The sequence below is a fragment of the Lactuca saligna genome, chromosome 2 (assembly GCF_052625555.1).
Source record: "Lactuca saligna cultivar CGN05327 chromosome 2, ASM5262555v1, whole genome shotgun sequence".
NCBI classification, from domain to species: domain Eukaryota; kingdom Viridiplantae; phylum Streptophyta; class Magnoliopsida; order Asterales; family Asteraceae; genus Lactuca; species Lactuca saligna.
The window spans coordinates 2220638-2234381 of record NC_136418.1 but is presented as its reverse complement, the minus strand read 5'-3'; the positions used below and the strand labels follow the sequence as shown (position 1 = coordinate 2234381).

The window sequence follows — 13744 nt, the reverse complement described above, 5'->3', positions numbered from 1 at the left end:
TTTTCCGGACCATATGCTCACAGGGCATGAGGAAGAGTAAAAGAGGTGGGGGTGGGATATAGGATTTTTTTTAAATAAATATTTTCTTAATATAAAATATTAAAATAAGTATTAAAAATGTAATAAATAAATTAAAGGATTTAAGTTTGATAGAGATTAAACACAACAAATCTTTGTCAAAAAAAAAAAGACAGTATTTGCAAGTTGGAAACCTTTTGGAATTTTCTTAAAAAAAGTTACAAAAAACAGGGACCATTTTTGCAGTTTGCTCTTTTCATAAATATCCCAATATTCAAATCTTTACTACACTACAGCTGTCCCATTTTAATTTCCTGTTTTGAGATTTTAGACAATAATGCTCACTTCTTAGTCTATATAGTCTATAGCCAAACATCTTCTCTTCTTATCTCTCATCTGTTCCTCTCTCCTAGTCACCGATTTGTCTCTCCCTCTAGGAGAGATACATCATTTTCCTGCTGTTGGCCTCTCTCTGATTTCCCTGGACCCAGTTAAGAAACATTGAGGTAATTCTTATTGTTAATTGTTCATATTTTTTAGTTTTAATGGTTATTTCTATTTATTGTTATTTTATTAGTTTTAAGAGTTATGTATTTGGAATTCTTTCACATTTTATGGAAACGCAGAAGCAAACCTGGAAGATTTTTTTTCTTATTTAGTTGTTATTTATTAGTTTCAAATTGTTAATTGCTTATTTTAATTGCTAGTTTATATTTTATATTAACCGGGATTGTTAGTTCCACTGTTATTTGTTAATAACTTGATTATTTAACTACAAAATGGAAAGATTTTTGAAAAAAACATATCGACATTTTAGATTTTATTTTATATTATGTTATAAGTATATTATGGACTCAGGTTTGCTTTTTCCCATGGATCTGCCACAGCATGTTGATGGTTAGGAATTCTAGTCATCTAATATTGTTAGGCTGAAAAGTGAACAACTGGTAAGCCCAAACAATATCTGATGTTGATTGAGCAGAATGTGCATGAAAAGAGTCCATGTCAATTTCTACATAACACTTGACGTAAAAGTTCTTTAATGATGGTTGATATACATAAGAAGAGTTGAATGCAATAAATAGCAACACAGTATCTTTCATGTATGTTATATAACCTGCATCTTACTTTTATTTTTCTCTATTACAAAGTTGTATTTTCAATTTCTAATTTCATAATAATGCATTTTACACTGAAAAATCGATCTATCCCATTTGTAGTTTCATTTTTTATTTGTTAGGACAATACTTTGGAAAATCTGCCCAACTAAAACTATGAAAATATTGTATCCGGATAACATTCCTGGTAGACTCAGACATGGTAATGGTCATTAACATGAATCTTTTTCATTTTAACCTAGATGACGAGAGAGATGTTAAACGCAAATAATGACTAGGATAAACTTTGTTTTAATATATATATAAATATCAAAGAACAAAAGCTAATGTGGCCAACTTGGTTGTCGTTTTCTATTAAAATAAACTTTGGTTTGGAATGAAGGCTGGTGAAAACATTGACAAGCGTGGACTGTGCTTACTGCAACTTCATATGTTTATGTTTTGTTTTTCTTTATATTTATATAATAAGTAAATATTTAAATATGTTGTATTTAAAAAAACAGTTTTGCCATCTAAAAAGGGGTTGCAGCACAACTTGTTGCTGGTTTACTATAAGCCTCAACTCATCCTTGATTGCTTGTTTTGGGTCCAGGGGTAGTTTCCTCTTTATGAGTTTCTATGTGATTATATGGGACCGCTATCTTTGTCCCAGGTCTTTTTTTGGGACCACAGTTCTGTCTCGTATTTATTTCCCTTTTGAGGTTATTGTTTAGGGAGCTAAGAATTATATTGTTAAGAACTTTGTTCTTCTTTGGAGAGTCCTTTCCTATCGAATGAACAGGATTATCATCTTAATATTATCATAGTTTGATTATCAATTCAAGAAATGTATCAGGGTCTATCATTTACCCGCTACGTTTATGTAAAACTTTTAAATATTAATCTTCTCTTAATCATTCAAACTTCATATATGTTTTTGGATTTTCTTTTTAAATCATAATAAATAATCCCTAAAAAGCTGACCATATTGAAAATCCATTTTGTTAATTTCTATTTCCATCATTTTCTATAAAATTATCAAAACTTTAGCCGTAGATTATGAGATCGACACTTTCTATAGGTTACAATTACATTATCGGTCTATGGGCCAAAGCTAGCTAATACAACCATACTCGATGAAATGAATTTATGATGCATATAATGGCTTGATTATAGAGTACCCTCAAATTCCCTTTGTTATCTTGTTGGCTACTATGCCATGTATGCAGGTTTTACGACAAGAGGGAATTTTCAGCAATGGATGTCGCTACTGAAATAATAAAACAAGTTGTTCAGGTTCTCATGGATCCTGTTAAAAAGCATCTGGGCTACATGATTTCCTACAGAAAATATGTGGTCGAGATGCATACGAAAATGTACTATTTGGATGTTGCAAGAGCTTGCGAAAAAGAGCACTTGGACCGGAACATAAGAATACGTCTTATGGTGCCTGACCAGGTTAGCCCTTGGTTGGACAAAGTACAAAATATTAATGCAAAAGTGGAAAACTTTCCAACTAAAGACCTCGGTTGTCTCGATTTCAATAGTAGGCACAAACTTGGAAGCAAAGCCTCCAAGATAATCAACGAGATAGATAGTATCACAACACAACTCTCTCTGATCAAATGGACTGATGAGAAAATTCCTTTGGGAAGAATTGATTCCACCATGCATCCACCTCTACACCATCAGGTGATCACAATGACTTCCAGTCAAGAGTGCATACTTTTACAGAAGCACTGAAAGCACTCAGACCCGACCACAAACCTCATATGGTAGCCTTATGGGGGATGGGCGGAGTGGGGAAGACCACTATGATGAAGAAGCTGAGGCAGACTGTAGTTGAAAAGAAAATGTTCAGTTATTTTGTTATGGCTGTTGTAGGGGAAAATCCGGACATCAATGCTATTCAGGAATCTATAGCAAGTTACCTGGGTATACAGCTAAAGGACCAAGCTAAACAGGTAAGAGTCGACGAACTTCGTCAAGGGTTTGAGGCCAAATTAAAGGGAGGTGAAAGTAAGTTCCTCGTAATACTGGATGATGTTTGGAAGCTCCACCAACATTCGAGTGCTTCGTCTCCACCGATGCTCATTGATGTTTGATTTTTCTTCTATTGGAAGCCTTTCGAATCTGGCAGTGCTCAGCTTTGCTAAATCTGGCATTAGATCTCTACCTTCAACAATCAGAAATTTGAAGAAATTAAGGGTACTGGATGTGACAGGTTGTGGCGGTCTTCGTATAGATAATGGTGTATTTAAAAATTTGGTCAGACTTGAAGAGCTCTATGCATGCCCTTTTGATTATCATGGAGAGACCATCAACTTTAAAGGTGATAACTGCAATGAAGTGGTTGAACGTTGGAAAAACCTTTCTGGAATTCGACATCTTTGAAAATGATGCTCATTGGAAGAATCTATCATTTGAGAATCTTGAACGATTCAAGGTCTCGATGGGAGGTTCTTTAAACGAAGATTATGATTTCATAACAAGAAAGCACTCTTTCGAAAACACGTTGAAGTTGGTAACCCAAAAAGGTGAACTAATGGGATCTAGAATTAACGAGTTATTTGAGAAAACGGTGGTGCTGTGTTTAAGTGTGGATGATATGAATGATCTTGAAGATGTTGAGGTGAAGTCTTCACTGCATCCTCAGTCCTCTTCGTTCTGCAATTTAAAAATCCTTGTTGTTTCAGAGTGTGCAGAGTTGAGATACTTTTTACACTCAGTGTTGCAAAAACTCTGTCAAATCTTGAATATCTCAAGGTTTGTGATTGCCCTGTTATGAAAGAACTCATACATAACGGGGATAGAGGAGAAGAGACAATTACATTCCCCAAGTTGAAGCTTCTATTGTTGAGTGGGCTACCAGAGTTATTGGATTTGTGCCAGAATGTCAACATAATTGCGCTACCACAACTCAAGGAGTTGAGAATCAGCGGAATTCCAAATATCACAAGCGTTTATTCCAAGAATAAGCTGGCAACATCTTGCTCCTTAAAGGAAGATGTAAATATGTTTTTATGTTAATACAATTCAAACAATCTTTTCAATTAGAATTTTCAAAAGAGGTTGCATTCACATGGTGTTTTTTGTTTAATAACCGGTGAAATATATACGAAAATTTATTTGTAAGTTGATTGCATGGTGTATAGTTTTTAACGGGCTATAAACAGAACTTCATTATTTTTTAGGTTTTGGTTCCTAAGTTGGAGAAACTATACATTGAGCATATGGGTGGTTTGGAGGAGATATGGCCTTGTGACTTTAGGACGAGTGAGAAAGTTAAGTTGAGAGAGATTGAAGTGGTTGAGTGTGAAAATCTTGTGAATATATTTCCATGCAATCCCATGCCATTGTTGTGTGAGCTTGAAGGGTTTAAAGTCAAGGATTCTGGTTCCGTTGAATCGTTGTTTAACATCGACTTGGATTGCATTGGTGAGACTGGAGAAGGCGGCAACATCAACAGTTTGAGAAACATTGAAGTAGAGAAATTAAGGAAGCTAAGGGAGGTGTGGAGGATAAAAGGTGGTGAAAATAACTCTTGTCTCCCTATCCGTTGCTTTCAAGTTGTTGAAAGCATAAGTATTGAGAGTTGTAAAAGATTTAGAAATTTTCTCTCACCTATTACCACCGATTTTGATCTCGGGGCACTTATCTACATGAAAATAGATGATTCGGATGGAATCAGAAGAAAATATGGATCGGTTGAAAGTAGCTCAGGGCAAGAGGTATGGTTTAATGCATTTATTTTTGCATTTCACAAACTACTGTTGCTTATCAAAACAAATTACCAACTCCGTCTCTTTTTTGAAAAGATTTCACATTTTCTTCAATAGATACCCAACTTTTGTTTGGTGGGTAGGAACTAATGAAGCTTTTCATGATTTTTTATTCAAATAACAAAAAATTCACTCTTTTAAGGACAAAATTAGTAGGAATGTTCTTAAAATTGTTGACCAGATATTCCTTGAAGGAATACTTAAAATCAAAATAATCCTTCTCAAATTTAATTTTTAAGAAAAGGACTTGTGAATAGATATACAGTTACAAATCGTTGAGGTATTCGACTTTAGCTTGACTATTATAGTTACTAATTACATTTCTTGTTGGGATATTTGTGCAGAATACTTTATTCCCATCATGTCTCACACACTCATTTCATAATCTCCATAATCTTAAGTTGGGGAGATATCTAGGAGTAGAGGTGATATTTGAGATCAAGAGTACTCCAACAAGTCAGGATAATCAACAACATATACTTCCCTACCTTGAGAATTTGGAAATAAGTGATATGGAGGGGATGAGTCACGTGTGTAAGTGCAACTGGAATGAATTTAATTCATTCAGAAACAACAGTCAGAATCTCCATTTCACAACCTCGCAACCATAGAAATGAGAAGGTGTCATAGCATTAAGTACTTATTTTCACCTCTCATGGCAAAGCTCCTTTCCAGCCTAAAGAAAGTTGAGATAAAAGATTGTGATGGTATTGAAGAAGTGGTTTTAAAGAGAGATGGTGAAGAACAAGAAGAAGAAAAAAAATAACATCTCCATCTACATCTACCCACACAACAAGCACCACTCTCTTCCCTCTTCTTGATTCTCTCAATTTATATGGCCTGCGAAATCTCAAGTGTATTGGTGGTGGTGGTGCCAAGACTGGGAACAATGAAATATCTTTCAGCAGTACCATTACAAATACCTCCTTTCTTCATCAATATAAGGTACGTTTTTAACATTTTCAGCTACTATTCAATTTTTTTATTTAAATCCGTTCACTACTAGAAAACAGCTCTTTAATAACGCGCAAACAATGACACGCGGTGCTTTACGATACGCAAAAGCGTGTGCCCTAAAAATAATGTCATCTCTTCTAAAATTTGAAGGATAAAGGACACGCTTTTGTGCGTGCCCTAAATTTAATGTCCAGCAAAAAAATTAAAAACACGGAGGTCACTTAATTAAAAAATGGGCGTCATCTAGAAATGTCGCTTTATATTTTTTTAATGAAAGGCGCGTTCTCTTCTTTTGCAGCTGGGGGAAACGAAAATCCCAAAAGTTTGAAAGGCCGCCATTGTTATTCTCTATCTTATTTCCATCATTCTTTTCTATCTCTCTCTCTCTCACTTTAATACCCAAAAAAACCCTAACATCATCACCAATCCTCTTTTCTCCCACAACAAAATTGCAATATCACCAAATCTCTGATCCCGTCTTTTGAACAGATCAAACCCGCAGGGGTTCTCGATTTCTCTATGTTGATGTGTGGTGACAAGAACAAAAAAAAGAGTGTAGCGCCTCTACCTTTCAATTTCATTTGTTGGTTACTTCAAATCGACTCTTGCTTTTTCTTTCACAGGGGTTTCTTTATGCGTTCCCTTCACCTCCGTTGATGTCGTTTTCCAAGGCCAGTCTGGATAATCAGTATCATCAGTAAGTGGATGCTTGTGTGCTTAATTCCTCTCAACCCTACATCAGCCTCACATGATAATGTGATTCACGAAACGATGTCATTTTCTGATGAAAGCTGCCTTCTTGCTTGCTTCCAGTCAGCCTGACATCACGTTGAGACGGAAGACTTGGTGGTGGGTTTTCCTTTTGGCCGGTGGAGTTTCTCCCAATGATGCTTTCTACTCTTACATCCCCTTTAATCGACACCTCTTCTTCTTTGCTGCTTACTCACCCTAAATCAGGTAATACCGACACCGACCTAGCGGTGAGGTTTCCTTCTTGACAGTGGTGGAGTGTTTCCCCAAAGCTAGTTGGTTTGAAGCGTCGATGAAACGTGCCCTTTCCACCTCTACTTCCGTTTGCCGACTCAGCCTCTGTTAATACTGTCTATTAATAGCTTCAGTCGCCAGCTCCTGATGTGGGTTTCAATGTAATCTTTTTATATTGATTTGCATATATACAAATTTCATCTCCTTATTTTTTTTGCTACTTCTCTCTCTAGACAACGCTTCAGGTGAGGTTTGAATTTAATTTATTATTGTATTATCTATGCTTTATGATGCTTGCAAATTCAAGGGTTTGCATGTTGGTGCTTCATAGTTGATATCCCTTATTTATTAGGTATTGTAGGGATTGGTCTTGAAGAGGAATGAAAACCAGCGATTCATGGTTCAATATATATATATATATATATATATATATATATATATATATATATATATATATATATCTGATGTCATATTGGTTCTTTGTTGGACCAATGTCTTCTATCTTGTTCACTAGACAAAAGGATAAAAGTTTTGATGCTTTCACTTTGTAAGATGATATATATGCTATCTGTTCTTGCAATTACAGCAAAACGTATTTCACTTTGTGATTCTACTTGGTGCAAATGTAGAAGACTATGCCGAATCCACTAACTGATTCCGTTGTTCTCTAGAAATTTGGTTAGGGTTTACTAACCCATATATTGTTTTAACTGTTTTGATTCAGTTCATCTTTATATTCTATTTGATTAGGGGTTATTGTTAATAACCAAACAGTAGCCAGAGGGGGAAGAAGCATCAGGGGAGGTAGGAGGTAACCAGAACAAAGCGACTTTAAACTGTTACGCCTTCATGCTAACTGAAATATGGAAGTTTCTTGCCAATTTGAAGAGAGAAAGAAAGGTCTCTGTTTGTCTTTCACAATTTCATTTTTTTCAACGTATGGTTTTGTTTTTTCATTTTTATAATAATTTTCATAACATTCTTATTTGGTTACAAATATTTTGATTTGGAAGTGCAGTAACTAGCTTCAATTGACAACAGGCTTCTTCTAATCCTCGTGAATGATTTGAAGTTGTATTTAATGGTTTCGTAATGGTTTATTCCTACCCTCTGCCCGGGACAGCTGAAATTTCTGGCTACCGTTCTTAGTAACAGGTGAGCAAAAAAACCTGTTCTAATTATATTTCAGATTTAGTATAAATTAATAGAATAATCTTTATTGGTTAATGTTGTTTTAACTAGTTTTTGTTTCCCAAAGATTCAATAGAATATTGGATTTCCTCTAGAGGAGAAGGTCAATATTTGGTTATTTTGGGCACTGGTAAGTAAATGTAAATCCCCATAGTTTGGTCAAACTACATGAACTCATGTCACTGCTTTCTCAGGGCATACATTCTTGAAGATTCGTATAATCAATAAACATATCTTTATTGTTTTTCTTGTGCAGCTGCTGTGAGGAAGGAAATCTCTGATGAGACTAATCGTGAGACAGGACGAAGCAAACAGATTTCATCAGTTCATATATATATCTCAGTATCTATTCTCCTAATGGTGAGATATTTGAATTTTTTCTTGAAGATAGTATTATTTACTTTAAGTTCTTCACTTATTAACAGTTAACTCACCTGATAAAAGTAGATGTTGGTGAGTTTAGCATCTTAAATTATTATTCTTATTTTTTTTTCAATATTAGATAACTTTTTGTGTCCATTAACTTTTCCCTCATCTCACACTTTTGTGATTCTTGATTCTTGAAAGTAAGCTATTTTCATCATTTTCTTGGTCAACTATGGTCAGTCAACTATTGAAAATATACTTATTGAAAACATGTGAATGATATCAGGTGGGCTTACTAGGGAATGGTATCAGTTGTTATTGGGGGTTATTTTTGACAAGGGAGCTTTGTATCTTTGGTTTCCGAGATAAGTTCTATGAGTTTATTCTGGTCTATATACACACATGAATATATGATTATTTCAACTCAGCAAAACATGTGTTAATTTTTTTTTAAATTGTTTCATACAGCTTTATCGAATTCAGTAACCAGTCCTCCAAATTCCTGTTTAGTTCAAAAGAATTCTCCTCTGTTTGGTTCCTGATTAATCTATTTTATGTTGCAGATAACATTATTTGCAATATCAGAAGACAATATACAGATACAAGAACGCAAGCAAACTTATGGAAGCTAAAGTCTAACCACAAACAAGAATTACATGTTCATACCGAACAAATGTCTCTAGTTGTTGAATGGCGAAGAAGATCAGGTAACATTAGTTCAACATGTAAAATAATGTATCTTCATATGTAAACTTATACACTAAAAGTGTGTTTTAGTTATCACTGATAACCAAAATCTTCATCTGTTGGTATTCAAACTCTGGTTTAATGTTGCTTTTGGTGATTTCTGAAAGCTTAAATTCTTCCCACTTTTTATTATCAGATATGCTGGAGAGAATGATGAAAGCACATAAAAGTGCTTTCCCAGTGTGGGGATTCGAGACTCTTGAGGTATATATATATATATATATATATATATATATATATATAATGGTTAATTGCAATAAATAACAATGTACTTTCATTTTCTTGTTTATTATAGAATCATACTTTCAATTTGTCTTAATAAGAAAAACTGAGAGTATAATGCTATAATCATTGTGTTAGTAAAAAAAATAATGGAAATTACAATGCTTTAATAACAGTAAAAAAAATACTTTTTTTTTATCATCCAAAATAGCTTGATGGCAAATAGGGTTCTCATGTTATTGGCTATGTCATCTAGAAATGAACCAAATTTATCATCAAAGATTCTCACTGAAGCAGCTGGTCATTTCCTAAAGAATTTAAAAAGTCAACTTCCACAAACAAGAATCCTAGCCATTTCTGCTTTGAACATGATACTAAAAGAGTCACCTTACAAATTATCACACGAAGAACAATCAGATTTACAAGAAAACACAAAGTCTTTCCTTTCTGCTGCTTTGATAGAATTATAGAAGTCTCACCTCCAATAATGCCATCATAAGTTACTCCAGGAGTTACTAGATAGAATGATCCATCGCACTGCCCATGTGAGTTTTTTACCATTTTACCCTTGAATACATAATGGGCGTTTAATTGTTTAAGTTCAACATGTTAAGGGGAAAAAAGGAGCAAGGGCATACTTAGTTTTCAATTTTGACCTTGTTTTTTTTAATAAATTACAGGTGGTTCCATTGTCAATGAAAGTTATTGGATGGCAAGGAGGAAGTATACTAGCCCTTGAGACACTAAAACGTGTGGTGGTTGCTAGAAATAGGGCATGGGATGTACTTGTTGCACAAGGTCTTAGGTCAGTAATCATGTTGTGTATCTAAAATCCAATCGCCGCCATCGATCCAAGTCGACCTCGATCCAGATCAAGGTCGCCGAGAGTTGTTAGTTTTATAGGAATGTATAACCCATGTTAGTAATGTATTATTTTTGTTTAACATTTGAATGATTATTTACATGAAATTATAATTTGTGCAATTTATTTTATTTTTTGTGTATGAAATTTTATTTTATATTATGAGACATTAAATGTGTGATGTAATTTGAAAATTAGTAAATTTACAAAAAATATATATGATTTTTAAACATTTAAACTTTATGACACGCAAAATTGTATGTCGCCTTTCTTTATGGCATGAGCTTTAATGATATGCAATGCAAGTCGTAAATGTGCGTCGTTTTACGAAACGCGAATGCGTGTCATCTTCTTTATGAAAGGGGCTTCCTTGACACGCATTGTGCGCCGTAAATGCGCGTCGTAAGGTTACGACGCGCAAAAGCGTGTCGTTTCTCGTTATGACAGGGCCTTTCTTGACACGCATTTGCACGTCGTCTGAGCGTTTTACGACACGCATTGCGCGTCGTAAAAGGCTGTTTTTCTAGTAGTGGTTTTCTTTTTGGAATATCCTCCTGATGCTAATCATATTCTAGAAAAATACAACAGACCCTATGACCAGAAGATATTGAAAAAGTTAGAGCATGTAATTGACTCATTAGTTTTTAATTATACAAACCCAACAATAAGATTAGAAGGCATAAAAGTGTCATTCATTTGAACACACAAGAGATTGAAATTTTTACTGCTCATAATCAGATTCCTAGTTATTCATGTATGTGTATATGTATTTCCTACAATATGAAACTCAGATTTCTATTAAGTAACGCAACATGTCCCTAAATGACAGTCTACGATCGAGTTAAAATGTCTATTTTGCCCTAAATGATATTTTTTAATTTCTTTTAGAATTATATTTTAATTATTATATACATTAAATCATTAAACAAAACCTACCCCCACCCCCCGTATCCTCCCTTTATCTTTCTCCCTCAATTCTCGTTTCTATTCTATGTGACTTCATCTCTCTCCTTTTGTCATTTACTGCAATTTTCTCAAGTGGATGGTGTATCTTGGACCTTATGCCAATACCCTAGAGAGATAAATATATAATATTATGATGCATTATCAAGTATGATTCCATGTTATGCAGCAGGATAGATGCAAAAGCTTCAAGTGTTGGAAATAAAGTCTTGACATGGGATGAAGGAGGTGTTTGAAAAAGTAGAAAGGATTAACAAGAGTATTGTTATGTTTGAACCTCCCAACCTAAAGATATTGAATATCAAGGGTTGTAACCTTTTGGAACATATATTCACCTGTTCCACACTGGAAAACTTTGTACAACTTGAAGAGTTATGGATAGAGAATTACAGGCAATGAAAGTGATTGTGGTGAAGGAAGAAGATGATGGAGTAGAGAAAACAACAAAGGCATCTTTTTCTAAGGTTGTGGTATTTACTCATCTAAAGCGTATTAAACTAGAGTATCTAACAGAGCTGGTGGGTTTCTTTTTAGGGACTAATGAGTTCCGGTGGCCTTCATTGGATAATCTTATGATAAAGGACTGCCCACAAATGAAGGTGTTCACAGCCGGTGGTTCAAAAGCTCCACAACCCAACTATGTAGAAACAAGTTTAGGCAAATATAATCCTCGTGGAAGTTGGTTTAATTCTCATGTGACAACCCCTACTACTGAAACTAGTTTTGGTTATAGTGGAGTTGATTGCCTTATATGATATTCTTTTTTATTTTATTTTTTTGGCTTGTAGACCCCATTCCCGAGTTTAGAACATACAAGCTCCTGGTGCCCGGCTGCTATTACTTCAGAAGATATCAAACATTTGGTCTTTTCATAATCTGATCGAATTACATGTGGCATTTGATAGATCTGTTAAAAAGATTATCCCATCTAATGAGTTGCTACAACTGCAAAAGTTGGAAAAGATTAAGGTAATCTACTATAATTTGGTAGAGGATGTGTTTGAAGCGTTGGAAGTGATAAACAATGGTTTTGATGAATCGCCGCAAACTACTACTTTTGTCAAAATTCCAAACCTAACACAAGTGAAGTTGATGGGTCTATCTTCTCTCAAGCATATATGGAAGAGCAATCAGTGGAAAATATTTGAGTTTCCAAACCTAACAAGAGTCTCTATTGATGGCTGTTATAGTTTACAATATGCTTTTAGGAGTTCCATGGTTGGTAGTCTATTTCAACTCCAAGAGTACACATATTTGATTGCGAGAATATGGAGGAGGTATTTGTTGTAGATGAAGAGGAGGAGGAATCTGATGGAAAAATGAATGAAATTGTGTTACCTCGTTTCAAGTCCTTAAAACTTGATAAACTTCGATGTCTCAAGGGATTTTGCATGGAGAAGATGGATTTTTCATTCCCATTATTTGATACTTTGACCATCCAAAAACGCCCATCAATAATGACTTTCACCACGGGAAATTTGTTTACTCCGGAGCTAAAAGGAATCGAAACAAGTTTTGGCTCGTATTATGTAGAGGAAGACATCAACTCCTTTATAAAGATGAAACAAGAGGTAGGTCTTTTGAAAGTACGTCAATTGAAAACATGTTGTGTACTATTTTTGTTATATATTTTCATCAAAAGCCCTGATATTTTCTCTATATTTTCAACTTTATCTTTGTTATATATTTTATGTAGGACTTCAGAAGAAACTAAGTTTATTAATTAATGTCGCCCTTGTTGCCTATAAGATTTTCTTTTCTATTTATTAATGTCTTATACATTCACTTAAGCAAAGCTTTATAGAAGGGGGTAAGATGGGAAATCAACATCATTAGGGAATCTCCTATAGTAGAAGGGTATTTTAGGTGTAATTTAAGTTTGAGGGTTACCTTATAAGTACTAGGAATAATTAGGGATAGGCATCTTGTTTGTTTTAGAGGATTATTCCTTTTTTAGAGCGGCTTCTCAAATTTGCCAAACTATCCCTTTTTCTTATTGATTCGAGTAATATTAGAGGCTTTTGTGTTTGAATCTATTATTGAAATTGTTTTATTAGTCAGTTCATAACATAATTGTCTTTCATTTGTGTTTTTCAGATCATGATGATGTGAACTCCTGCATTAGATTTCAAGTTAAGATCGAAGGAAAACATCAAGAATCATAGGAGATAAGTTATGATAACTTCAACCATCTAATATCAATATTTGAACACCATGGTACTTATGTCCTTGTTTTAGTTAAAGTTTGTAAGTACTCGATTCTTTTCCTTGTTGTTTTGAAACCAAACCGCATAACTCATTATCATTTTTCATTGTTATGGTTATTGGTTAGTGGTATCTTGAATATTGTTTTTCCAGTAGTCAAACATTCTTTCTTAAAACTTTGTCTCATCACAAACTTCAATTTTTTACAAGAAACATTAACTAGCACCTTATTTCAAGGTAAAAAATAAATTTCATACATAAAACGTCTCTGGATTAATATGTAAAGTTCCGCTTCCTTGCATATTTTTGTTAAAGTGATTGCCTCTTTCTCAATAATGGGAATAATCACA

General features: G+C 34.2%; 1 protein-coding gene and 1 pseudogene across 4 annotated transcripts; both read left to right on the top strand.

The window, feature by feature from the left end:
- The first annotated feature begins 390 nt into the window (after positions 1-390).
- On the top strand, positions 391-12903 carry LOC145030583 (uncharacterized; annotated as a pseudogene). The gene is made up of 7 exons (XR_013676638.1): positions 391-524; positions 2345-4124; positions 4310-4846; positions 5242-5837; positions 11251-11921; positions 12007-12760; positions 12886-12903. The product of XR_013676638.1 is annotated as an uncharacterized LOC145030583 (transcript).
- Positions 7324-10357, top strand: LOC145030582 (dnaJ homolog subfamily C GRV2-like). 3 transcript variants are annotated; one of them, XR_013676637.1, is made up of 9 exons: positions 7324-7516; positions 7613-7738; positions 7857-7993; positions 8097-8159; positions 8286-8389; positions 8682-9102; positions 9279-9346; positions 9621-9909; positions 10045-10357. XR_013676637.1 is itself a non-coding variant. In XM_078978953.1 (7 exons), exons 5-7 carry the CDS (start codon positions 9069-9071, stop codon positions 10192-10194), a joined length of 252 nt encoding a protein of 83 aa, XP_078835079.1. In that variant the 5' UTR covers positions 7618-7738; positions 7857-7993; positions 8097-8159; positions 8286-8389; positions 8682-9068; the 3' UTR covers positions 10195-10357. The 3 variants fall into 3 exon arrangements, 1 of the variants encoding a protein (XP_078835079.1); XR_013676635.1 differs by lacking the exon at positions 7324-7516 and having other exon boundaries at positions 7526-7738; XM_078978953.1 differs by lacking the exons at positions 7324-7516; positions 9621-9909 and having other exon boundaries at positions 7618-7738.
- Positions 12904-13744: the final 841 nt, after the last annotated feature.

What these genes read in the sequence shown, in the direction of transcription:
- LOC145030582 (XM_078978953.1), top strand. Translation starts at nt 9,069, where the DNA reads ATGTCTCTAGTTGTTGAATGGCGAAGAAGATCAG. An exon ending in TGAATGGCGAAGAAGATCAG is followed by an intron (nt 9,103 to 9,278) that starts GTAACATTAGTT and finishes TTTTATTATCAG; the next exon opens with ATATGCTGGAGAGAATGATG. An exon ending in GGGGATTCGAGACTCTTGAG is followed by an intron (nt 9,347 to 10,044) that starts GTATATATATAT and finishes AATAAATTACAG; the next exon opens with GTGGTTCCATTGTCAATGAA.